Source organism: Vigna angularis, chromosome 8 (assembly GCF_016808095.1).
Source record: "Vigna angularis cultivar LongXiaoDou No.4 chromosome 8, ASM1680809v1, whole genome shotgun sequence".
Lineage (NCBI taxonomy): Eukaryota > Viridiplantae > Streptophyta > Magnoliopsida > Fabales > Fabaceae > Vigna > Vigna angularis.
In genome coordinates, this window is record NC_068977.1 from 15,168,908 (window position 1) to 15,196,093 (window position 27,186).

Consider the following 27,186-nt stretch of genomic DNA (forward strand, 5'->3'; position numbering starts at 1 on the left):
ATAAAAATAAACATGAATGCAAATTTGATCAATTGAGGCTAAACACAAGGGTGAATGGACGATATTGAAAATATGAGATGAATATGTTGTTGGGGTTTAGATTTCACCTAATCACTCTCATGCATATAAGAATTCATCTTCTTCATTAATGTTAATGTCACTTTCTAATTTACCTTAAACTCGATGTCTCAGTGAAGAAAGCCTACTCTTAATTACTAGATCACAATGTCTTGTATCCCGAGCAATTAATAATGCATTACATATGCACAGAAGCTTAAAGGCAACGAACCCTCCTATCCCTATGTCTAGGTAATATTGCTTTTGGGAGAATTTTCCCAGTTCTGGATTTTCCCATATGTATCCATATCGAGAAAATCAATAATCATGCAATTGAATGAATTAAACAAAGCATGCATAGAGCGTAGAGGAAAAACCCTAACAATTAATGAAGTAAAGTATTTATAATATAAATCAATTCAATAAATGATAGTTTAAAAGGTTACATCTTTCCCAACAACAAATAAGGTTTAGATCCACATTATCATGGAGAAACTATATGAATAATGGAATGAAAGAATGAAAGAGATAGAAAAACCCTAAAAAGATAATAGGAGAGTTGTTATCTCCCCAAATCTACCCACAAGGGGTGAAAAGTGTGTTTCTGTACTCAAGCCATCAAAAGATATAATCCCTATAGGAAGTGCAAGTCCTTAAATAGAACATAAAAATAAGAGAAAATGGGTCTAAGCCCACGAAACTAGCGCTCAGCGCCCCACTTAGGGCGCACAACAATGGTTGCGACACTAAACTGACGCTCAGCGGTGGCACTCAAGCGTAAGACAGAAGAAATTGGCGCCCAGCGCCCTTTTTCTACACAATGGTTGACATTTCTGCACTCTGGTTGACTTTTTATTCTAGTTGACTTTTCTGCACCATGGTTGACTTTTCTGTATTCTGGTTGACTTTTCTGCATTCCAACTATTTGACACTTTAACTCTTCTTTCAAATCATTCCAATAGCCTACAAAATCAAGGGAATTTAGTGATAAAATCATCAAGTATAACCTCAACTCTCTTATTCACAAAATTAAAGTAAAAACATGGTTTCTAAGTCAAAAATGGTGCATTTAGTATCAAAAGTAGATCACAGATAACTTTATTTTCAACCGTTATCACCTGCACACTGTTACGGCCCACAATGATGAAGAAGCGTTATACTCATTTTGGGCTAGGAGAGTTGGAACAAGAAAAGAAGCGCTGGATTCAAATTAGAAAGATGGCTGATTTCATGGGTGTGAAGGTGGCGTCCAACAACACGCTTATTTCATTTAAATGCAAATAGGCCCAGGTGTGTGCGCAGGTGGACGAATGCGCTGGTGAATTTGCTTTAGGAAGCACATGGGTGATTAAATAAAAGTGTGCAGCCGCTACTCACATGAGGAGAATTCAATCCTTTTATTTCTTGGAGAAATGGTCCAGTAGTGTGGTGTCACGGTCCATGAGAAAAGAGGCGCGGGTTATGTCCAGTAGGAGCGGAGATTAATAGGTTGGCTTGGAGAATAAAAAAGGTGCTGGATGGGAATAAAAGAGGGTTCAACCGCCGCTACCTAGAAGAGAGGCATTTATTTGGCTTAAAGCGGGGTAGCACAAAAAGAGAAAGAGGAAGTGGTGTGACGGCTGGAAGGGAGAGCTTTTGCTGTGCACGATCATTCATAAATAAAAGCTCTCATTTTTTCTCTTCAGCAGCTCTCGGTTTGCATTTTTAATTTGAAAAATGGAATTGGTGTCACGGCTTGGAGGTGTGCACGGGAACGTGGAAGCAAAGAGGAGAAAACGGTGATTCTCATTTGTGGAAATGCACACGCGGAAGAAGCATGATGATTTACTTTTGGAGGAGTAAAAGCACGGTGATTTTAATTTTGGAGAAAAGCACTTTATGTTTTCTTTGAGAAGCGGAGCCCGCTGTATGTTTTTTTTTACCATTCCAGAAGCACAATTTCTTTTCTTGTAATGAAGCGGTATTCACTTTTCAATTGCTTTGGAGTGGTGTTTTAAGCGTTGCTTCTTTTTCAGCTACAATATGTTTTCTTTCTTTATTAGTTTAAGTGTTACATTTCATTTTATTCCAAGCTGCAATGTTCATTTCGTTATTAACCAAACGTTCTTTTTATTATTACGGCTGCATTTTAATTAGTTCACACATCTTGCTTTAGAACTGTTCAGTTTATTGTTTTCATTTACTTTAATATTTTCTATTATGTTATAATTTAGTTATAATGTTAGCTTAAGTTAGTTAGGTTGGTCATTAGAGATATTACATTGCTTCCTTGAGATTTTCGGACTGTATACTTGTGTTTATTCTGCTTTGCCTGACATTCTATGAAATCTGATTGTGTTCTTGCAATGGGTATACGCTTAGTTGCCCAATTGGTGATTGCATCTTCGCTTAGTTGATCAATCTGTATAGAACACTTTGGATGGAATGGATGTATTGCGTTCTCTTAGTTCGCGGTTATGATAGCATGATTGGTCTTCGCTTAGTTGATTCATTCATGTTGGATTAGAGGTTAGAGTAGTTTATTCATGAGACTATTGCACTTTAACTGTCATGTCCCTACTCTGATTTGGCTCAATATTCAATTTGTTTTGCGCTTGCGATTGGGTATACACTTAGTTGTCTAATCGGTGTTTAATCTTCGCTTAGTTGATTAGGCTGTATGGTGCAAGACTAATTGGATTTGTGCATTACATTCGCTTAGTTTGCAATTTTGCAGACCGGATTAGTCATCGCTTAGTTTGTTAATTTATGTTGGATTTAGATTAGAGTAGTGTGTAATTGTTGTTAATCTGTGATTGGAAGCATGTAATTGACTTAATGACCAACCGTTTTTATTCTGTATTTGAATCCGTGTTTATTGTCATTCTCATTTAGCATTACCATTTGTGTTTTAAATTTAGTTCTTTTCGCATCACAAAACTCTTCACCAACCCCCAACTACGTGTTTGACCTAATTCTCGAACCACATTTGGTCCTTGAGAGATGACCTAGGAGTCACTTCCTAGTATATACTGCATTTTTAATGCACATTAAATTTGTATACGGTGCGACCCCGATCACTTTCATTCTCATTCCATTGTTCATCTAGTTTCTCCATGACAAGGGAAAACTAAATTCAATTTGTTGTTGGAGGATGATGTAACCTTGTGAACTCTCATGTATTTGAATTGGTTTTAATTGATATATGCTTCTTTGATCAATTGTTAGGGATTTTCTCCTTTGCTCTATGCTTGTTATGTTTTGATCATTCATGGCATGATTTTATGGTCTTCTTTGTTATTGGGAAATACCTAGAAACCACGATCTGGAGAATTTCTCCCAAAAGCAGTATTGCTCATGGATGAGGATATGAGTTTTAGTCATCTTAAGCTTCTAATCGTAATGCATAATTAATTATTATGGATGCAAGGGATTGTGATCTAGTAATCGAGTTTTAAGTAATTTAGAAAGTGATGTTAACAATTGAATGAAGAAGATGAATTCTTATATTCATGAGAGTAAACTAGGTGAAATCTAAACCCCAACAACATACTCATCTCATAATTACATGATTGTTTAGTGTCGTGAGTCTCTTGGGAAACGATACTTGGTCTTACCAATTATTATTACTTGATACGATTCGGTACACTTGTCGACATTTTAACAACTTTAAACTCAGCAACAACAACAACACCCAATTACACTCCCAATGAAAGTTCTAGCTCTATGTCAAACGCCAAGTTCTCAAAACCATAGAACAATGGTTACACAAACTGTAGAACACTTATCATAGCACATAGCAGATAAGATTTTCGAAATCAATGTATTTCGTATGTTAGAATGAGAGTCTCAATCTAATTTATAGAGATCTCACTCAAGGATACTTGTAAAAATCCGTTGTCAGCTAATTAGCGTGTAATAATCGATTATCCACTTATGGTAATCGATTATGCATGAATGAATACACAACGGTTAAAAACTTGCTTGAAAATCTCATAATTGCTCGTGATAATCGATTATGACAAGTCATAATCAATTACTCATAATCGATTATCATAAGTTGGTAATTGAATATCTTGAGTAAAAATGAGGTTTTCTAATTGAAAACGCATTTACGCGCAACCTAAGGCAAACAATACATAAAATCAAAGATAAATCACACCTTATACATCAAACTACTAAATCACAAAAGATTTAACATAAAATATAAGTCTTTCTGAAGATCTTCCTATAACAAGAGTACTTGAGACTTGACTTTGAGACATCATCAAAACTTCTTCTCTTCAGCTTTGTGCTAATAACTTAAGTGTCAAAAAGTCTTTGTAAGTCGATCTTCTCCATTTTGTGATTCAAAACTTGGTTACACATCAACAATTAGATTAGTCGACTTTGAAGACTACTTAGCCAAATTTGGTAATAACATATACCAAACACATCTCTAACGAAAAGTTCACCGTTGTAAACGATGTACCAACTCCAATAAAAGAATGTTTACTTTACCACTTTATATTTTTTTATTCTTATTGTTCTCTCATATGATATGATCAAAATAATAATATTTGAATTATTATGATAAAAGCGAAGATTTTTTTGTTTGCTTAAAAATATGTACAATCATGTAAGAAGTCGTAATAAAGATACTTAGTGAAAAAAAAGGTAGTTAAAGTTAAGTACAAAGTAGAAAAATTAGAAAACAAGTTGAATCTTTATTTTAATGAAAGAAAAACAACAGCAAAGTAAATCACCTTACAAGGTTCTCTTACAAATACAACGTACACAATCAAACACAATCATCAACGTCTTCTTCCCTTAACTGACTTTCTTGTTCTTCACATAACGATCCATCTCATTAATTACCTACACATTTAACATAACTGATTTTAACAGATGTAACTAATTTTACAACAGTAGTTAAGTATTAATATATCATAATTTCTTACCCTGAAATAGTGAGATGATTGAACATACCGTCTGAATAAACGTTAGCAAAAGTAGCATAATTGCAGCCGTAGTAGATGCTATTTTCCAAGGAGTGTTGAAGTACTCGTGTATGAAGATAGCCTTGTACTTGTTGCGAGGATTTTCATAGAATTCATTTAAGCTATTGCAGATGGAGAAATAGTGTGAATTGAAATCTGGGATGCTAAGTTGTGAGGTGAGATTATTAAACATCGTAGCCACTTTATTAGCATCACCATTGACAATAATTTTATTTTCAACAAGTATGTTCACATCTTCTTCAGTGTTGATAAGAAAATCTAGAATGACTACATATTGAGTAATGATGTTTGTAGTAGAAAGGTGGCAATGTTCATATGCCATCATATTCCTGAACAAAAGTTCTGTATTGTCATGTATATTCAAGATTGGCATGCTCAACACTCCATATTTAGAATAGGTCAAATCAACAAAGCTTGTATTAGGATTGACCTCGAACTTAAGACCTGCCTCCATTAGTTGGCTTGCACTGTATACATGTTTAACTTCTTTGCATCGCTCTAGTTTTTCAAGACCAAGTTTTGATGATGATATTATAGTAGATATTAACAAATCAGTGAAGTGTTTTGGACTCTCTTCTGGACGCATGTTTCCGAAAAGTCTGCTTTCAAAATACTTTAAAGTAATGTCAAGAAAGTTCTCATTCATACCAGTGAGCTTGTGAAGTTCGTCAAGAACACAGAAAGGAAGTTGATTTTCCAGTAATAGCAAGTCAAGCTCAATATAGCCTAGCATCCGTGGTTTTTGCATCAAACGGTCTTTTCCCTTCCAGTCACTGTGTCTATGCCATCTTAGAAAAAGTTCAATTATGAAGCAAGCATCAACTAAAATCATCTTTAAGAAATCATCATTAGATTCAATAGTCTCTGCATAACAACTTTGAATGTTGCTTTCTTCTAACTCTTTCATTTTCACAACCAAATCTCTCATATTGGTTCTATCTAGAAATCCCTTGAGATACTTCAGTTTAAGAGTTTCCATTGACTGAAAAATGTTGTCTTCTTTTCCAACGTCACGTACTTTGTGATAAGGGCCAATCGAAACAATTTGAGGTGTGTAGGCTTTGGGATTATATTCACGAATATTTGGTGGTACCCTATAAATGCATTGCCTGTGGAATTCATCCATGTCTGGAGGTTTCACATCTTGAAGCATCTCTGTCCATTCTCTCTCTAAACTCTGTATTTCACCCGCTAAATCTCTCGATCGTCCTCCCATTTGGTTAAAATTCTGTAACGTGAAAGTTGATGTATTGACTACAATATTAATAAATTGGATAGATAACCAATTTAATTCCTAGATGTTACCTCCTTTCCTTGATAGAAATTGTGAATATCTCAGTTTGGTCTCTACATTAATATAATTACTGACATTGAACTATTAATCTAAAGAAATTTCTTTAATAGTTAAAAGATTATGTAACATGAATTTTATAATTTTAGGGACTGTTCATATACTTTATTTAATAACAAAAATAAGTGACAAGAAACAGTATGACAAAGAGATTGGATGTTATACTTTTTATTATGTTAAAAAAACGATTTGGCATACCACATCTAGAAAAATCATGCAAAATTTTACTTGACACTAAATAGTTAAATTCAAAATTATAAGCTTTGATAATCTAAATTTAATATTAATTAAAATCATTTTTAAATTTTGAACTTTCGAAAATATTGTAAACATTTTTTTGGGTTAATCTTGCCAAAGATAAACAATGAAATATACATTCACTAATTTTAATTATTTTAACATTGTTATGTCTAATTAAAATATTAAGTTTTAAAATAATTTTATTTTAAAATAAAGAGTGTTCGTGGTAATTAATAATAGAAATAGTTGTCAGTAATTAACCTTTTTTAACATAACAACTTTGCAAATATACTTTTAAATTGTCATGCAACAATTTATTTATTAATATACTAAAATGAAAAAAAAAGAGTAATTATGCAATAAAAATATCATCATGTATTGCACACTATACGAACACAGTTTAAGAAAAGATGGACTATAATTAGCATTTATCAACTATAAAATACAGTTCCAATATTGACAATTTCATTGATGCTAAAGCAGTAGATACTTAAAGGATAAGAACTAACTAGAGAAAAAAGGAGAAGGAACCTGAGTTGGTTTTGTTGAGATTAGAAGGATGACAAACAAGGTTGTGATGAGTGAGGAGCAATTAGCAAGTACTTGTATTATATTTATAATCTGAAGATCTGGTTGGTGTGTATTCAGTCATGCAATGGCAGAGGTACTGGAAAACAATTCTGACTATATATTACAGAAAATTCATGTATAAACGCGTGAATGGATAGCTATACAGATTCATTGACTTCATCGAAGGAACTAATTCATGTTGACTTTTCTTATCACACACAATAGATTTCGCTTTTTGAGTAAGAGAAATTGCACCAGCGGTCAAAGAATTTTGTATGACTTTGTATATATAATAGTGAGACAATTTCTAAGGCTTATTAAATGTACATCCGAAATTTTAATGAATATCTCAACTACCCTATTAATATGTCAACTACTGGAAAGAAAAAAAAACGAAAAGAATATAAATTTTATAGGATATATGATGATGTAATTGAAGAAGAAAGAGTGACTTTTAAGCTAAGGTGCTTATACATTGTTTCTCTTTTTAAGTTATCAAACATTTATGTGATACTAATAATTTCAAACTAATTTAATTAATAAATTTAAGGAAAGATTTAATTAATAATTAATTAATAAACTAAAAAATATCTCTTAAATTAAGTGATATGATGGTCAAATTGATATAATGGATTAGAAGGACCGGAAGTTCACTTCCCTCCAAATTTTGAAGTCATATATAGCAAGTGTGATGGAAGCGCCTGAGGAGATGAGACCGATTGAAGTTGTGCGAGCGCGAGCGCGATCCGGATCCTCGAGGCTTCCTCAACGAGAGAAGACGCAACAGAATGATGATTTGACACAAGATCGAGAGAGAAACTATGAAACTGAAGAGCATAGGACCCCCAGCTGTGAACTTGAGAAAGCCGAACAGCTATTATAAGATATTTTGTATTAAAGTTCCTGCCGAAATCTTACAAGCACATTTACAGTATAAAAAACTAATATGAATAAACTGCAAATTCGTTCTTGGAAAGTTTGATTGCAAGCTAGTTGAAGACTAATTTAAACAGCATTCGTGTATCCTAAATTTCTTGATGACGCATTGAAATTTCACAAATACTTTAGGAGAGAAAGATGCTAATGATAATTATCCATGGATACTTAACATCTCACTGCTTAACTCATACGTAGTTAATAGCTTTCATGATTCGAAATAGTAAAATTATTTCAAAACTTGGAACCGTTAATTTAGATATATTGAATGTAATAAACTGACAGCCATACAGCGTAAATATCATACACGTTAGCAAACTGTTCCTGTAATCTATCTGTGCTCGTATTTTGATGAAATCTAGTTGGAACTTCCTAAAGCAAAAACTTTCCAAGATAAGAATTGTTTCTTACAAGAACCTGTGTTTTGTCTACTTTAGAAGTACTTTGGAACCGTCGTAGGATAATAACCGGACTGCATTCTGGTAGCTTAATTCAGCAAGTTCTTCTTTCGTAATTTCCAGCATAGATGCAACGTAATCAAGTACCTGGGAGTATAATGAATTGAAAAATGTAAATCTAGCAAAACCGGTCCCAGTAAACATAAAAACATTCATTATATGCATTCTACAATACTTAAAATTCAGTAATTTATTACTGTTGATATTCTTCACACTGATAGCAAATGTCCCTGCTCATTTAGTTTGAGGTCCGTCATTTTACTAACGTGAGAAGGGAAACCCTCGTACGTGTAATAGAAAACTAAGATACAATCCTTTAAATAATTTTTTTTGTTGTTATTTAATCAAAGTTGAAATTAACCTCGGTAATATGCATAATATAGTGGAGATAGAATTTGAAAGTAACAAGGGAGGTCCATACAATTTATCCATGCATTCTAAATTACCAGAAAATTTTTTGTTATTGTTGCTTTCCACTTATAGTAAGCTCAGACTACGAGATTTTTGTGATCTTTAATTAAAAATATTAACATATATCTCCAAGGGAATCAATCATATAACTAAAAACACAAGGTGACAGTTACTTGAGGTTCTTACATTATGAATATTTGCCGGATGATTGAGCATATCCTTTGGCAACTTCGATGCATTTGCAGAGACATGAGATGAGTTACCGAGGGAAGAACCAGAAGTTGAAGCATGAAGAAACTCTTCAGTGAGACAAGTATCTCCTTCAACAAAATGAAGAGAATCTATGTTTGACACTGGTAGTGCATCAGGTGCATCTGTCTCCAACAAAATCCTATCAAAAGGGACCTAAATAGAATAGAAAATAAGAATGTCACTTTTTTTAAAATTCAGTACAAATTATATTCAACATTAATCGTGTATCAGAAATGATGAAAATCACCATCTTCAGCATTTTCTTTGCTTTATTTGCTTTTAGCGACATAAGGAACCCAGAGAAGGAAAAATAAGCACCAAGTTTGGAAAATTCAGGAACCATCTCTGCAGAACCTAGGTAAGAATGAAGAATGACCCCAGCAGGAAAAGGCCCCATAGATCTGGAAATATTGAAATTTTGGAGACAAAAATTTCAAAGATGCCACTTCACAATGGCATTCCGTTGAATTGATGTTTTAGATAATTTTAAGTATCAAACCATGCTAAAAAATTGGCCAAATTATAAACATAAGTTGTTGAAATTGCATAGCTTTAGATCTTGAGGGATGAAAAGAGATAAAAGAAAATGGAACACTGAACTGATATTATTGATCATAATCCTGACTAGGCTAATTAAGGAAACAAATCATGATAATATGAAGAAATATGTTAACTCCTAAGTGTAGGAAAATACTCTTATTTGTAACAACTTTTTTTGTTAGTCAGTTACAACAGTTACTATTAGACTGTTTTAATTGACCCTCATTATGACAATTTACTGTTCAGTTTTAACAGTCACTTTGGGAGAGTTATAACTGACCCTACCCTACGGAGCACTAAGTCTATATATAGGGTTGTACCCAAGTATCTCAATTAGCTTTCCATTTTCTATAAATTCAATACAATTTCAAGAGCTCACTTTTCCCAATGTCATATTATAGATATATATTGTATAGGGGTTTGGCCTATCCTATGTAATGCTTTGTATGATGATATGTTTATATGTTTATATATATTCCTCGATTTACTCATACAATGAATTATAAAATTTCTCCCCACATGTACCCAGAGACCAAGGTTGTCAAATAGAGTTTACTTAAACTCATAGGAGCACTGTAAACTCATATATTAAACTCAAATCATAATGTCGTAGGAGTTTACTTCAAATTAAAAAATATTAAAATATCTATAAATAATATAATAATTTAATTTTATATGATATTATAAATAACTTCTCCATATTCTTTTACTAAAGTATAATAATTATTAATTATCATATTGTATATTTTAAATATGTTTTATATTTTTCTAATATTGTATTCTTTTATAATATCTTCTTATATAAGACAAAAAGTTGTTGGACTTAAGTGTAGATCCAAACGGCTAGCATGGAATTGCGTGCCCTTTAGAATACCTTGGGAGCTCGTCCCATTCTAGTTGTGAAATCTGTTATTGGTTGCTAGTAGGTTTTTCCTATCAAAGTTGGTCGTAACGGTACGGTTGACCATCTCAAAGCACATCTTGTGACCAAAGGTTACATACAAATTTTTTATTTAAACTATGCTAATACTTTTTCTCCAATGGCAAAGATGGTTTCTATTCCCTTATTCATAGCCATGGTTGCTTCAACAATGATCTCATTACCAACTGGATATCAAAAATGCTTTTCTTAATGGAGATTGGCAGGAAGAAATTTATATGAAGCAACCTCAAAGTTTTATTGCTCGGGGGAGTCTTTTGGATTAGATATTTCTCGGGGATTGAGTTAGCACAATCCAATAATGCTATTGTTATATCTCAAATAATGTATGCATCGGGTGTTTTAGAGGAAGCTAGGTTGATGAACTCAAAATCTATTGAAACACTCATGGATCCCAATACCAAACTCCTACCTAATGAGGGGAGCATCTCTTAGATCCCAAGAAGTACAGAAGATGAGTTGGAAAATTAAACTATCTTACTGTTACTCGTCCTAACATGTCCTTTGCGGTCAATGTGGTGAGTCAATTTCTCAATTCTCCATGCACAGATCATTGGAATGCATTCATTCATATATTAAAGTAAATTAAAGAATCTCTTTGAAAAGGTTTGTTATATGATCACAATAACCATGCTAATGTTATCTGCTATATAGATATTGATAGGGCAAGATCTCCTTCTAATAGAAGATCTACTTTCTGATAATGTGATACTATTGAAGGCAAGATCTCCTTGAAAAGGTTTGTTATATGATCACAATAACCATGCTAATGTTATCTGTTGTTCAGATATTGACAGGGTAAAATCTCTTTCTAATAGAAGGTAACTTGATCTCTTGGAAGAGTAAGAAACAAAGTGTTGTAGCAAGATCTAGTGCAAAAGTAGAATATAGAGTTATGGTCTCAGCCGCTTGTGAACTTGTTTGGCTTAAACAATTACTTATAGAGTTGCAATTTAGAGATGTCAGTCAAATGACATTTATATGTGATAATCAGGTTGCTCTTCATATTATCTCTAATCCAGTATTTCATAAAGGACCAAGCATATTGAGGTTGACTGTCATTTTACTTGAGAAAAGATTATACCTAAAGACATCAAGATCAAGTTTGTTTGTTAACTCAAGGGATCAGTTAGTAGATATTTTCACCAAGTGTTTACGGGACCTAGAATTGATTATGTTTGGGACAAGCTTGGTACATGAGTTATATGCACCACCTTGGGGGGAGTGTTAGATATTGTTAGTCACAATCTCTAACAATATCTTCTATTTACCATATTTATGTGTATTTGCCATATTTCCCTGTATTATTCTTCATTATAAATATATTACCTTATGTGTATTTTACACACAAAAGAGAATAACCTTATTATACCTACATTTCACTATATTCAACAATTTCCATTCTCTCAAACGATCATTGTATATGTAGACGACATTGTTATCACAAGTAGTGATAAGGACAATACTTAGCGACTAAAACAATATCTTTCTCAAAACTTTCAAATGAAAGATCTTGGACACTAAGATATTTCCTTGGTATAGAAGTTGCAGAATCCAAGAATGGTTTGGTCATATCCTAGAGAAATTATGCTGTCAACATTCTAAAAGAAACATGGATGTGGACACACCAATGGACCCAAATGTCAAAAACTAGTACCCAACCACAGAGAACCGTAGTTTGGTCCTGGGCAATACGACAAAGTCATTTAGTTAGTAGGCTAAATTACTTCAATGTGACTGGTCTTGACATCACCTTTGTAGTGAGAGTAGTAAACTAATTTTTAAACTCTTCTTGTCAAGGCTATTAGGATGAAGTCATAAGGATCATAAAGTATATTAAGAAGGCTCCTAGTAAAGGTTAATTTATGAATGTTAGGATATTTATCCTATTTTATCATCATTATAGTGTGTCAAGGGTTACCCTATTTATCATGATTATATTATGTCTAGGATTACCCTATTTATCATGATTATATTGTCTCTAGGGTTACCCTATTTATCATGTATTTGTGTATCAATTTATTCTTATAAATAGAAGATTGTGAGAGGGATCAATTAAGCCCTCTAGAATTATTTTACAGTTTCAATCTTAAGTTGGTATCAGAGCGGGTCGATCCCGCTCTGGTTTCTGTCTCGTAATATATATTTGTCCGGCGCCACAGTTCTTTGTCGCCCGCCGCTGCCCGCCGCTGCCCGCCGCCGGCCACCGTCAACCGTCGGCCACCGTCGGCCGTCGCCGGCCACCGTCCGGCCACCGTCTCCGGCCACCGTCTCCGGCCACCGTCTCCGGCCACCGTCCGGCCACCGTCACCGCCGGCCACCGCCCGCCATTGCCGGCCACCGTCGTCCATCACTGTCAAAGTTTCCTTCGTCTAAACCCTTAGGGTTTTCTTGTTCTTCGTTAGTACTATTCGTCTTCTTCAGAAATGGCGTCTGGCAGTACTCTTTCCTTCTCTGGAAGTCCATCAATTACCTCCGAGAAGCTAAATGGAAAAAATTATCTATCATGGTCTGCTGCCGTTGAAATGTGGTTCCTTGGCCAAGGGCATTATGACCACCTTGAGCGAGATGGAAGCCATGTGCCTACTGAAAAAGCTGATCAGTGGAAACAAGCAGATTTCCAGTTGTGTGCCCTGTTATGGCAATCAGTGGAACCCAAACTTTTTGTATCTTTGAGGGCTTTCAAAACTTGTCACTCCTTTTGGAAGAAAGCCCAAAGCATTTATGCCAACGATATTCAACGTCTCTATGACACTACGAATAAACTTGCATCTCTTAAAATGGCAGACCATGATATGGTGTCCTTCATGACTGAAGCCCAATCTGCTGTCGAAGAACTTAGGATGTTTTTGGAAGTAGATCCATTAGAGGATATAAAAAAAGAAACTAGACAAATTCTACATGGTGTTGATCCTTCGTGCCCTACATCCCGATTTTGATCATCTCAGAGATCAACTTCTAACTAGTCATGAGGTCCCCTCTATGGAAACATTGACCACTCGCCTTCTGCGTGTCCCGGTATCTCAAACTCAAGAAGCGCATGAACTAGTGGAACCATCTGTCATAGTTGCCACACGAGGAAGAGGAGGACGTGGCACTAGAGGAGGAGGACGAGGAGGTCGGGGACGTACTCAATGCACATATTGTAAAAGGATGGGTCATACTCAAGAGAATTGCTACTCCTTACATGGTTTCCCTTCCAAAACCGTCAATATTTCGAAGACTGAAACTTCCACTTTGAAAACTGAAACCTCTACTTCTATGTTTTCTGAGGATGAATATCAAGAGTATTTAAGGTTAAAGTCTAACAGCTTGGCACAACCATCTCAATCTCCCAATACATCAACAGCCTGCGTTTCTCAATCTATGGAATGTCAAAATTCATGGGTAATTGACTCAGGTGCTTCTGATCACATTTCTGGTAATACCTCTTTGTTCTCATCTATTTCCTTTCGAGAAAAACCTCATTTCATAACCCTTGCAAATGGATCTAAAACTTCTTCCAAAGGAGTCGGTCATGTTTCTTTGTCTCCCTCCCTCAATCTCAACTCAGTCCTTTTTGTCCCTAATTGTCCTTTTAATTTAATTTCCTTAAGCCAGTTGACTAAAATGTTAAATTGTTCAATAACCTTTGATCATAAATCTTTTGTTATACAAGAGCGTGGTTCGGGGAGACAGATTGGAGAAGGATATGAAGCTGGCGGATTATACCATTTTGGATCTCGTCCAAGGGTGTCTTGTGTTGCTGCTCTTAATCCTAAAGTGCTACATGATCGACTTGGCCATCCTCATTTGTCCAAATTAAAAAAGATGTGTCCTGAACTTAGTGGTCTCCAAACCTTAGAATGTGAGTCATGTCAATTAGGAAAACATGTTAGATCTTCCTTTCCTAAAAGGTCTCAATCAATATGTAATTCTAGTTTTTCCATCATCCATTCTGATATATGGGGACCTAGTCGTATCTCCTCCTTTGGTTATAGATATTTTGTTACCTTTATTGATGAATATTCAAGATGTACTTGGGTTTATCTTATGAAAAATCGTTCTGAATTGTTAGCTATCTTTACATCCTTTTTGAATGAAATCAAGAATCAATTTGGTCAAGTAATCAAAATATTAAGAAGTGATAATGCCAAAGAGTATTTTTCATCCTCCTTTTCTGCCATCTTGAGTTCCCATGGTATCTTACATCAGTCTACTTGTCCTCATACACCACAGCAAAATGGTATAGCAGAACGAAAAAATAGACACTTGGTTGAAACTGCTCGTACCCTTTTGCTTGGTGCCCATATTACTGTCCATCACTGGGGGGATGCCATCTTAACTGCATGTTATCTTATTAATAGGATGCCCTCCTCCTCTCTTGATAATAAAGTCCCTTTCTCCATTTTGTTTCCTAATGATCCTCTCTTTCATACATCTCCCCGAGTGTTTGGCTGTGTATGTTTTGTTCATGACATGTCTCCAGGTCTAGACAAACTCTCCGCTCGCGCTCTCAAATGTGTCTTCTTAGGCTATTCTCGACTTCAAAAAGGATATCGGTGTTACTCTCCTGAAACTAAGAAGTATTACATGTCTGCCAATGTCACATTCTTTGAACAAACTTCTTACTTCTCTCCATCTGTTCAGGATGTTTCTATCCTCCAGCAGGTCCTTCCTATTCCAATGGTTGAGTCAAATAGCTCCACTGTCTCTGTCATTCCCAGTCATGATCACAATCCTTCTACACCTGTTTCTCCACATACTGAGATCATCCCACACAGGGCCCCAATGGATAGTCCACCTCCCCAAGACAATGGTGAATCTCCTACTTCAGATTCTTCTCCCTCGTCACCTCCTCCCACGCCTCCTGGTGCAAATGATTCAGCATGGCCTATTGCCCTCAGAAAAGGTACTCGTTACCCTCATCCCATTTATAATTTTCTAAGCTATCATCGATTGTCGCCCTCCTATTTTTCTCTTTTATCCTCAGTGTCCTCTGTTGTTATACCCAAGAATGTGAAAGAAGCACTTGATCATCCTGGATGGCGACAAGCTATGATTGCAGAAATGCAGGCTCTTGACCACAGTAATACTTGGGAGCTGGTGCCCCTTCCCCCAGGAAAAAAGGCGGTTGGTTGTCGATGGGTGTATGCAGTTAAAGTTGGCCCTGATGGTGAAATTGATCGGCTCAAAGCTCGGCTTGTTGCAAAAGGTTACACTCAGGTTTATGGTCTTGATTATTGTGACACTTTCTCTCCTGTAGCCAAGATGACTACTATTCGTCTCTTCTTTGCCATGGCAGCCATTCGTCACTGGCCACTTCATCAATTGGATATCAAGAATGCCTTCCTACATGGTGATCTTGAGGAAGAAGTTTATATGGAGCAACCTCCAGGGTTTGTTGCTCAGGGGGAGTCTGGTATGGTATGCAAATTGCATCGATCTCTATATGGCCTCAAGCAATCCCCACGTGCTTGGTTTGGAAAGTTTAGCTCCATTGTTCAAAAATTTGGGCTAAAACGCAGTGAAGCAGACCATTCAGTTTTTTATTGTCATTCTTCTCTCGGGAAATGTGTTTACTTAATAGTATATGTTGATGATATTGTCATTACAGGAAATGATGCTGTTGGAATATCTCAACTAAAAGAGTACTTGTGTAGACATTTTCAAACCAAGGATCTTGGAAGTCTCAAATATTTCTTAGGCATTGAAGTAGCGCAATCAAAAGATGGAGTTGTAATCTCCCAAAGGAAGTATGCTCTTGATATATTACAAGAAACAGGCATGATTGATTGTAGACCGGTAGACAGTCCCATGGACCCAAACCAGAAATTAAGGACAGAAGAAGGTGAATTATTCTCCGATCTAGAGAGGTATAGGAGGCTGGTTGGCAAACTGATTTATCTCACTATTACAAGGCCAGATCTATCCTTTGCAGTTGGAGTGGTTAGTCAGTTCATGCAGGCTCCATGTATTGACCATTGGAATGCTCTCATTCGCATTCTAAGGTATGTAAAGAAGGCTCCCGGGCAAGGATTGTTATATGAAGATAAAGGAAGCATTCATGTCTCTGGGTATTGTGATGCAGATTGGGCAGGTTCACCTATTGATAGACGGTCTACAACAGGATATTGTGTTTTTCTGGGAGGAAACATTATTTCATGGAAAAGTAAGAAACAAAATGTAGTAGCTCGATCAACCGCGGAAGCCGAGTATAGGGCAATGGCATCACTAACATGTGAACTTATATGGGTGAAACAATTCCTTCAAGAGGTTAAATTTTGTGACATCCATACTATGAAGATGTATTGCGACAATCAAGCTGCTCTCCACATTGCATCAAATCCAGTGTTTCACGAGAGGACTAAACATATAGAAATTGATTGTCATTTTGTTCGTGAAAAGTTGTTGACCAAAGAAATATGTACTGAGTTTATTGGGTCAAACGATCAACTCGCAGATGTATTGACCAAGTCATTAAGGGGTCCTCGGATTGAGTTTATTTGTTCCAAGCTTGGTACATACAATTTGTATGCTCCAGCTTGAGGGGGAGTGTTAGGATATTTATCCTATTTTATCATCATTATAGTGTGTCAAGGGTTACCCTATTTATCATGATTATATTATGTCTAGGATTACCCTATTTATCATGATTATATTGTGTCTAGGGTTACCCTATTTATCATGTATTTGTGTATCAATTTATTCTTATAAATAGAAGATTGTGAGAGGGATCAATTAAGCCCTCTAGAATTATTTTACAGTTTCAATCTTAAGTATGAACATAAAGGAAATACTCAAATTGTTGGGTATTCTGACACTAACTAGGCAAGGTCCCCAAATGCTAGATGCTCCACTTTAGGTTATTGTGTTCTTGTTGCAAGTAAACTAATATTGAGAAAAAGTAAGAAACAAAGTATTGTGGAAAGATCAAGTGTAAAAATAGAATAAAAAGAATGACATTCGTCACTTGTGAGCACATATGCTAAAATAACTCCTCAAAGAGCTCCAATTTGAAGAAAGGTCTCAAATGCACCTTATGTGACACCTAGACAACATTACACATTACCTCTAACCCTATCTTTCATGAGAGAGAACCGAACATATAAAAGGTGGATTGTTATTTCAAAAGAAAAAAACTGGAGTCAAAAGATGGAGACAACACCACTAAATTTGTCAACTATAGTGAATAGATGACTCACATATTCACTAAGTCCCTAGGGACCAAAAGTCAATTATATTTGTAGCAAGCTAAAACATATATCCAGCTTGAGGGGAGTATTATAATTATAGAAATAAGGAGCAAATCCTATATAATCAAGAATGTCTGGATTACATATGTACTACTAGGAATTTTTATTTATTTCTATATCATATTTTTTATTTATTCCTATATCATATTTTTATTCTTAGAGAATATCAAATCTCTTCTATTTATTATATTAATGTCTTTTTCTCAATATAAATAAAGTATTTGTAATCTCTTGGAAACAAGGTCCTTGATCAATCTTTCTCTGTTTCCTATAGTTTAATAAAAGCAATTGAACCTAAAGAAAGAAGAACAGATATTCATACTTCATTAGCTCAAAAAGATCACCGAAAGCACGAACACAATGAATAGATGCTGGCTTGTTCAACTCTTTTGCAAGTTCAAGCTGTTGCCTCAATACTTCAACCTGCACAGATGTCCCAATGCATTAGCAACCAACAATCTAGCAACATTCTTCTGCAGAAAAGGACATCTTCCATCCTCGACGTGATTAGTCAATGTGTTTCCTAAGTTAGAGTTTAATGTTATTTTCTTTTCAGTAGCCCCACGTTTCCACAATTTCTAGAAGGCTACAACTCTATTTGATAAATCAAATGACATTCTTAACTTTAAAGACAGTAGACCCAAGTAAGCACCTTTCCAAACCACAAAAATTTTTATCATGACTCTAAATATATAATTAAAAGCTAATTGTAGGTTGATCTATTTTCAAACTTAAACACCATGCTTCATAGTCTGTTGAAAATTACTACGTCCTTTAGACAGTAAAGCCATATTAACAAAAATGGCACCCACCATTCAGATTCCTAGATAAAACAACACACCACAAACTCAGGTTTCTTGAAAATTAATGCAAATATGTGAATGTGCCTATATGTCTATGCATTAGTTATTATTACTACAAACAAGGCTTACTGAATAAGGTTTCATGAACAACAGCATCAAATTGTACTACAACACGATACACAAGAGAATATCATTTAGAGTCACTTTTCTCCCTATTCTCTCCGTACACACCTACAACCCCATATTTAAAACACATTAGTTACATGCAGAATTGCAGATACACACATATATACTTATTGCTCCTCTGAAAGTTATTAGAGCATCAAAATTAACAGAAAAATACACATATAGGCAAAAATTAAAATGACACGCTTAAACCTGCTCAGAAAAGTCAATTTTCCTTCCATATGATCCTTTGTCCAAGCCAATCTGAGGAAAAGTCAAAAGTTCAATCACATAAAATGGTAACTTAAAGATCAATGAAAACAAGAGCAAAGCAATTTCCTCCATAAATTTATTAAAAATGGTTGAACATGCATATCTATAAATAAACATTAAAGTTATAGAATTGTATATGTTCTGAATGTATTGTGTATCTAATGCACACCACATAGTATGTATTTATATCGTAATACAAAATCAATTATAATAAAAATTAGGAATCAATCATCTTAATTTCCTAGATTATGTAACAAGTAATTTCTCATAAATTTGTAGCTAACTACATTTTGACACTCCCCCTCAAGCTGGAACATATATGTCATATGTACTAAGCTTGTTCCAAATATACTTGTTAGATATATTGCCTTTTATGTTAATTAGAGAAACGTAGACTTTTGCTATTGTTTGATATTGGTAGATATTGTTAATATTGTTTTTAACAATATCTTCTATTTACCTAGTCCACCATCAGATTCTCCTCTTCCACCTCCACTTCAAGCTTATAATCGAAGACAATGTTCCCAACAACCACCATGTGACTCAATTCAAGTGCCAACTCCTTTGTCTCCTCTGGTTTTGACAACATAATTTGACCTTCTAATTGCTCTCCGTAAAGGTACACGTTTTACCCGTAATCCTTCTCCACATTATACTACTTTGAGTTACCATAGATTATCTTCACCTTTTTATACCTGTCTTTCGTCTATTTCTTTTATGTCCATTCCTAAATTTGTTGGTGATGTCTAAGTCCATCCTTGTTGGTGTCAGGTCATGCTAGATGAACTAAATGGTCATTACAATAGTGGAACTTGGGAACTCGCCCCATTACTGTCTAGAAATATGTTATTGGTTGCATGTGAGTTTTTGCTATCAAAGTTTGTCCTGATAGTACTATTGATCGCCACAAAGCTCGTCTTATAGCCAAAGGTTACACACAAATTTTTGGATTAGATTATCATGATACTTTTTCTCCAATAGCAAAGACGGCTTCTGTTCGTTTATTTATAGCTATGGTTGCTCCTCAACAATGGCATATTTATCAACTAGATGTCAAAAATGTTTTCCTCAATGGAGATTTGCAGGAAGGGATTTATATGAAACAACCTCAAGGATTTGTTGTTCAGAGAGAGTCTTTTGGATTTGTATGTCGTCTTCACAAATCTTTATATGGCTTGAAACAGTCTCTTAGGGCCTAGTTTGGCAAATTTAGTAGTGTGGTTCAACAATTTGGTATGACTCAAAGTGTGGCAGATCATTCAATCTTTTAACGTCACTCAAGTGTTGCATGAGACTATTTGATAGTATATGTTAATGACATTGATCTTACAGGAAGTGACCACCATGACATCTCCCAAATGAAACAACACCTTTGCCACTATTTTCAAACCAAAAATCTTGGCAAACTCAGATTACTTCTTAGGTATTGAGGTAGCACAATCCAACAATGTGTTATTGTTATATCTCAAAGCAAGTATGCATTGAATAATTTAGAAGAAACTAGGTTGATGAATTCAAATTCTGTTGACACACCCGTAGATCCTAATACCAAACTCCTACCAAATCAGGGGGGGCCTATTTTAGATCCTGAGCAGCATACAAGATCAATTGGAAAATTGAATTATCTTATAGTTAGTCATCCTAACATTTCCTTTGCAATTAGTGTGGCGAGCCAATTTCTCAATTCCCCATTTGAAGATCGTTGGAATGCAGTCATTCGTATATTAAAGTACATTAAAGGATCTCCTAGAAAAGGTTTGTTATAAGGTTCCAATAACCATACAAAAGTTGTTTGTTATTCAGATGCTCATTGGACAGGATCTCCTTCTGATAGAATATCTACTTCCAAATATTGTGTCTCCATTGGTGGTAACTTGATATCTTGGAAGAGCAAGAAACAAAGTGTTGCACCAAGATCTAGTGTAGAAGCAGAATATAAAGCTATGGTCTCAGCCACTTGTGAACTTGTTTGGCTTATGCAATTTCTTAGAGAGTTACAATTTGGAGATGTCACTCAAATGACCCTTATATATAACAATCAGGTTGTTCTTCATATTAGTTATAATCATGTCTTTCATGAGAGGACCAAACACATTAAGATTGACTATCATTTCATTCGAAAGAAGATTGTATCTGGAGACATCAAGATAGAGTTCATTAACTCAAGTGATCAGTTAACAAGGACCGATAATTGATTATATTTATAACAAGTTTGGTACATATGATTTATATGCACCAGCTTAAGAGAGAGTGTTAGATATCATAGATATCTTATATTTTATCTTTTGTTTATATGTTATTATTTCTTTCATATCATTTGTATTTTGGGCTTAGCCCATATTTTCTTCATTATAAATATAGTACCATATGTGTTTTTTCTACACAAGAGAGATTAATCTTATACCTAGTTTTTCACTATATTCAATATCTATAAACAAATTATGAACCACTAAATCCTTCTTAACTTCATCGCCTATAGTCTATCTTGGCCTTTCTCTACCTATGATGCTTGTCCTGTCCTGCATCTTAAACTAATATAGTCTATTAACTTTCAAAATATGGCATTACAGTTTGTGACATCAGTGTTCCAGAATATTTTAGACTAGATGGTTCACAAAATCAATAGTCAAAGAAAATCAGAGAAAAAATAGTGAAACTTCTAGCAGGAAACATGAAAAGAAAAAGCACATGGGTTGAACCAATTAAAAGGGCAAGTCTCAAACATCAAATAATGAATGATAAAATGCTTCTTATCTAGCAAAATATCTTGAAATTCTGTTTTTGTGCCTACAACAATTAAATACCTTTTTAGTCTCCTTAGTTATCAAAAGTAACGTTGTTTAGTACTTCTCCCTTACAAACCTTTGTTTATGTCAAACTATAGTGATTTTCAAGGTATTAAATCTTTATAAGGACTAAAACTAAATATATCAAACCCTTTTAGTCCCTACATACATCATTTTTAATTCTGTGTTAGGTTTCTTGATAGAAGAAACCAGAAAAACATAATTCACACGCCAATTCACTGAATGTACTTCTTAAAATTGATTTAGGACAACAACACAGCATGAACACAGCCAAGGGACAATATTCCCTTCCCACAAGACACCAAAGATCCTGTCTACGCTCTCCAACAAACAAACATCCTCCCCAAAACATAAGGACCCCAACCTATATATAGTCTTCCTTTTAGAAAGACTAACCCCTCCTAACCTCCTAACCAACTAACTACTTTTTTACATACTTTCTTCTCATATATACATTCCCCTTCCTATCATTACCCTCCCCTACTTAAGCAACCTTGTCCTCAAGGTTAAAGTCTAGGAATCGCTGAAGTGATTACCCATGCTGTTGAATACTCCTCTCTAAAACAAATTAGAAGTGATAATCAGCAATAGTATAGTAGGAAAGTGATGCTACCATTTTTCTAAAAGTAGAATATAAATATTTTTCCTATAAACTATTATTATAATGATATATTTATAACCTGGTTGAACATGAGCTCCCACATAAGTTCAATTCCTCCTGATAGAAAAAACTAATAAAAAAGGGAGAGAGGTTCTGTTTCAGTTTCCATGCACCCCTTTTGTCATAGAACCATACAATTACCTCTCCAATTGCAGCAGATGGTGTAGAACCAAAATACTCTCTCAACGTTTTGAACCAACTGGGACTCCGTTCGTTCACATACCTGTAACCGCATAACATTAGACCTAAAACCCATAAACAGAATCCTAATTGAACTAGCCCAGAAACAGAAACAAAAACAAAAACAGAAACAATTGGACTTCACCATGGATGGAGTCCAAAGCAAGGTATGACGCAAGGGAATGTTTCGGCCATGTGCTTCACAGAGTGCCAATCCTGTTCACAGACCCCATTAACGACAAAGTACACAACGCCTGTGGCTTGTGTGGTTTTTATGATCTGCTGTGCCTTGCTGAAAATTCTGGGGTCCTGCAGGTGACAGTGGGCATCGAGCAATCTCATCATCTATTTCGCAATCTGAAAACCCTGTGTGAGTTAGGTTCACGGATCAGAATAAGGACAGAAGAGTCATGTGCTTGCAACGGTAACGTGAAACTTTATATATATTATTAATGTATTTTTTATTTATAACTTTTTATCTTTTGAATTAAAATTTAAATACGATTTTAGTATAATATAAATGATTAATACCATTTTAGTCTCCAACTTTCGTTTATTTTGTTTGATATGAATTTTTTTTTTAATGTTTAATATACTTTAATTTTTATAATTTATATTTAATTTGATTTTTTTTGACGTCATTTAAATTATTAATTACATATGAATCATGTAAGACACATGTTTATTTATGGTTTTCTAAAATTTAAGATTTATTTAAAAAAACTTATTATTTTATTTTAGATTTATTTTAATTTTAAGGGTTAAATATGTTTTTCATCTCTTAAGTATCACACGAATTTGGTTTTAGTCCCTACTCGAAACTTTGATGGTTTTTAGTCCTCGTAGTTTTGAAACTCTTACTATTAGTCCTTAAAATTGGACGGCGTTAACTTTTAGTAGATGTGGCAAACGGCGAGGCCACGTTTTATGCAAGTTGCCCTCTTCACTCTCTGCCACGTTGGTTGTTTAAGTTTTGAAACGAGATTAAGAGTGTTAAGTGTGCATTTGGTTGTTGAAGCTGCGGCCCAAGGGTTTTAAGTGCCCTCTTCACTCTCTTCACTTTCTTCACTCTCTTTACTCTCCACCTAATCGGTCGCCGCTAGCTGCGGCCCAAGACTTCGCCAGCGTCGCCAATCGCTGCACCAATCTTTCTCCTCTTCGCGCGAGGTTGTCTCTTCTCCCCCCGCCTTCTTGAACAATGTCGGTCGCTGCTTGCTAGAACCACTTGAAATAGGCCTTCTTCTTCAACACCGCGCCACTCGATCATCTACTCCGGAGACAACCTTAGGGAGAACGATCTCCCTAGTCAACTTTCGATTCAGCGCGGCTCGAAAGCAGGGGTTTCCCCTTCTTCTCCTTCTCTTCCTCAAACTCGCAAACACAACCAACTATAGCGATCGTGTCACCTTCTTTTAGAAACCACACTCGCGCCATCGACGAGGCCGCTACAATTACCTACCTCAAACACAAAAGCCTCGTCGGTGCTACTGCTCAGTGTCGCGATACCGCCACACCACAACATCGTCGCCGCCATCGACGCCCCTAGTCACCGCCCAAGGCTACCATTGGGAATGGAGCAGATGTTGGCGACACCACCTTTCTTCCTCTCTTAACTCTATTTTGATTATATATTGACAATGAAGATGGTGAGATTTGAGGCTTCCTTCTCTGTTTGATCGATGTATGTATTCTACTGTATGTGTGATGAACTAGAAGAGAGGATTTGATGCTTCAAGAATTTAGATGGATGAAGCCAAATGATAAATGTTTGCGGAGGTAAATGAGAAGAAGAGGTTCGGGTTTCCCATTGTGAGAGTTTGGCTTGGTGATTGAAAAAATGGTGAGAAATGGGTGATGAAAGTTGGAGTTTTTTTTGGAATGTCCCGTTGGTAGGTAGCGTTATTGGGTGCAAGGAAAGCATAGCAAACGTGAGTGAAGAGTGATGTGTTTTTGGCTGAAGGGAAAAATCAGTAGGTAGGGGATTGTGTGTGTGTGTGTGTGCGTGATGAAGGGATTGGTTTTGGATGGGGTGATTCTATTGAGTTGATAGAGAGGAGTGTGAGATTGAATGATGGAAAATTAGAGTGAGGGGAGTCGAGATCGGTGGCCAAATGAATCTTCAAATTTTCGCAGATGCCTCTTTCTAGTGTTCAAATTCCCTTTTCTCTTCTCTTAACCTCTTTTCAACCAAATGCACACTTAACACTCTTAATCTCATTTCAAAACTTAAACAACCAACGTGGCAGAGAGTGAGGAGGGCAGCTGTCATAAAACGTGGCCTCGTCGTTTTCCATATCTACTAAAAGTTAACGCCGTCCAATTTTAAGGACTAATAGTAAGAGTTTCAAAACTAAGAGGACTAAAAACCATCAAAGTTTCAAGTAAGGACTAAAACCAAATTCGTGTGATACTTAAGGGACGAAAAACATATTTAACCCTAATTTTAAAGAAGTTGTTTATATGTCAAGTTAATATTATATCAGGTACTAATGTCAGTGTCACTTGTCAAGTCAGTATCAATGTCACTGTTAAGTCTGTATCAATGTCACTTATCAAGTCCGTATCAATGTCACTTGTCAGTGTCATGTATTCAATTCAGTCCCAATTTTTATTATTTTTGTCCAAATTAGTCCCAAATTTTGTTAATTTTGTTCACGTCCATTCTTAATCAAATTTGTCATTTTTCACAAAATTACGTTGTGATAATCAATTAATCAATTATCTTAGTAAAATTTACCCAAAAACATCACACAGAAAGGGATAATTGATTATCATCTCAGATAACTGATTATTCTTACAACCATACTCACATTGACGCACAGATAATCGATTATAACTAATGATAATCAATTATTGTCGAATTGAAACACATCATGAACATGATTCAAGCATTCAAATACACACACACATCACGTGGAAACATACTTAACACATCATAATATACTCAAACATCACTTATAATATACTCATGTAAATATACTCAAACACATATAATACATCACTTGAATCATCCAAATTCAATCATTGACATGTTCTACCCCCAATAAACCTAATTATACTGCATATGATTATTACAACAACCCTAAAACATATATTTGCATGAAACCCCCAAGCATAATAACTTTATTCTCTCTTAGCATCAAACCTTTTATTGGGATAACCCAACAAAACATATATAATACATTCATAGGGAAAACTCATCACAAATATTACCAAAAACATATTCTCATGCACACACAAATCATTGCCCAACTATAACAACAGATAATCATAAACATAATATAAACATATATCGCGCCTATATTTCCTTGCGTATTCGCACCACTCTTAATACTAGACTATCGCGCCTAGATTTCCTTGAGTATTCGCACCATTCCTGGTACTAGACTATCGTGCCTAGATTTCCTTGAGTATTCGCACCACTCTTGGTATCCCTAGGCATTCTGGTTCCACGATACTGCCTAGTTGAGTTTCACCCACTCCTAATTGTGTAGTATTATTCACAACTCATGGTATCCCTGATCAACGAATAACCTTCAGTTATCCTAGATTAGTTGAGTATTTGAACCACTCCTAGTATTAGGCGAATTTTCCTAGATTTCCTCAGTGTAGAAAGAGTTTAGTTGTAAATGTTTTTATTCTCTCTAGAATTGCAATCAACGATTGCTTACAAGTTGTTCTGACTATAACTCTCACAGAACGGATATGATTACAATACAAAACAATCTAAACATTCGCAAGTGTTTCTCTCATCACTCATTTTCTCTCATCTTACACATGTAAGCAAATGATACAGTAAAGCATTAGAGCGACGTTTTTCTTTTTCTTTTTCTCTCTTCTCTCTAAATATAAGTAGATATTGCAATGAGGCTTGAGAGATCTTTTCCTTTGTTTAAATCTTTCACTTTCTCTTCTTTCTTCAAGTGGATGTTCTCATGAAGCTTGAGAGTATCTTTCTTTTCTTGAGTTCTTCTCTTTATTTGAGGGATTTTGATTTAATAGCTCAAAAAGATTTCCTTGCTGAGATATCTTTATATCTTCATCATTATCATCTTTTATTTATACACCTTGATGATATAACCATTATGACAACGTTTGCCTTAAGTTTTGATAATATGACTGTTTGACGAAGCTTGTCTTGATATCTGATCTTTTCTGATTATTAGTGTAGATGTCTATCATAGGATGAAGTCTTTTGTCAAAGTAGACGTGCTTTTTAGAGCTCTTATACACAACAGATTTAAGTATCTTTTGGCACGACTTTTGATAGTTTAATCACTCTTTCTTTTGTCTTTTTCTTTCAACGTTCCTTTTAACACTTATAAGAA

The 27,186-nt window shown here is 35.1% G+C and overlaps 2 protein-coding genes across 4 annotated transcripts; both read right to left on the reverse strand.

The window, feature by feature from the left end:
* Positions 1–4,722: 4,722 nt before the first annotated feature.
* LOC108345241 (UPF0481 protein At3g47200) lies at positions 4,723–7,331 on the reverse strand. 3 transcript variants are annotated; one of them, XM_017583827.2, is made up of 3 exons: positions 7,159–7,329; positions 5,005–6,264; positions 4,723–4,893 (listed from the first exon to the last, which is right to left on the reverse strand). In XM_017583827.2, the coding sequence occupies exons 2-3, from the start codon at positions 6,250–6,252 to the stop codon at positions 4,846–4,848; spliced, it is 1,296 nt and encodes a 431-aa protein (XP_017439316.1). In that variant the 5' UTR covers positions 6,253–6,264; positions 7,159–7,329; the 3' UTR covers positions 4,723–4,845. The 3 variants fall into 3 exon arrangements, with proteins under 3 accessions (XP_017439316.1, XP_017439317.1, XP_052723514.1); XM_017583828.2 differs by having other exon boundaries at positions 4,977–6,264; positions 7,159–7,326; XM_052867554.1 differs by having other exon boundaries at positions 5,005–7,331.
* Positions 7,332–8,374: 1,043 nt separating this feature from the next.
* LOC108345954 (uncharacterized) lies at positions 8,375–23,264 on the reverse strand. The gene is made up of 7 exons (XM_017584821.2): positions 23,004–23,264; positions 22,820–22,901; positions 19,151–19,201; positions 18,292–18,392; positions 9,502–9,655; positions 9,189–9,407; positions 8,375–8,678 (listed from the first exon to the last, which is right to left on the reverse strand). Exons 1-7 carry the CDS (start codon positions 23,201–23,203, stop codon positions 8,562–8,564), a joined length of 924 nt encoding a protein of 307 aa, XP_017440310.1. The 5' UTR covers positions 23,204–23,264; the 3' UTR covers positions 8,375–8,561.
* Positions 23,265–27,186: the final 3,922 nt, after the last annotated feature.

Coding starts and splice junctions, on each gene's coding strand:
- LOC108345241 (XM_052867554.1), bottom strand. CDS start 6,252: ATGGGAGGACGATCGAGAGATTTAGCGGGTGAAATACAGAGTTTAGAG. Junction 4,894..5,004: donor TGCTAACGTTTATTCAGACG/GTATGTTCAATC, acceptor TTAAATGTGTAG/GTAATTAATGAGATGGATCG.
- LOC108345954 (XM_017584821.2), bottom strand. CDS start 23,203: ATGATGAGATTGCTCGATGCCCACTGTCACCTGCAGGACCCCAGAATT. Junction 18,393..19,150: donor AAATTGACTTTTCTGAGCAG/GTTTAAGCGTGT, acceptor ACATCTGTGCAG/GTTGAAGTATTGAGGCAACA. Junction 9,408..9,501: donor CAAAGAAAATGCTGAAGATG/GTGATTTTCATC, acceptor TATTCTATTTAG/GTCCCTTTTGATAGGATTTT.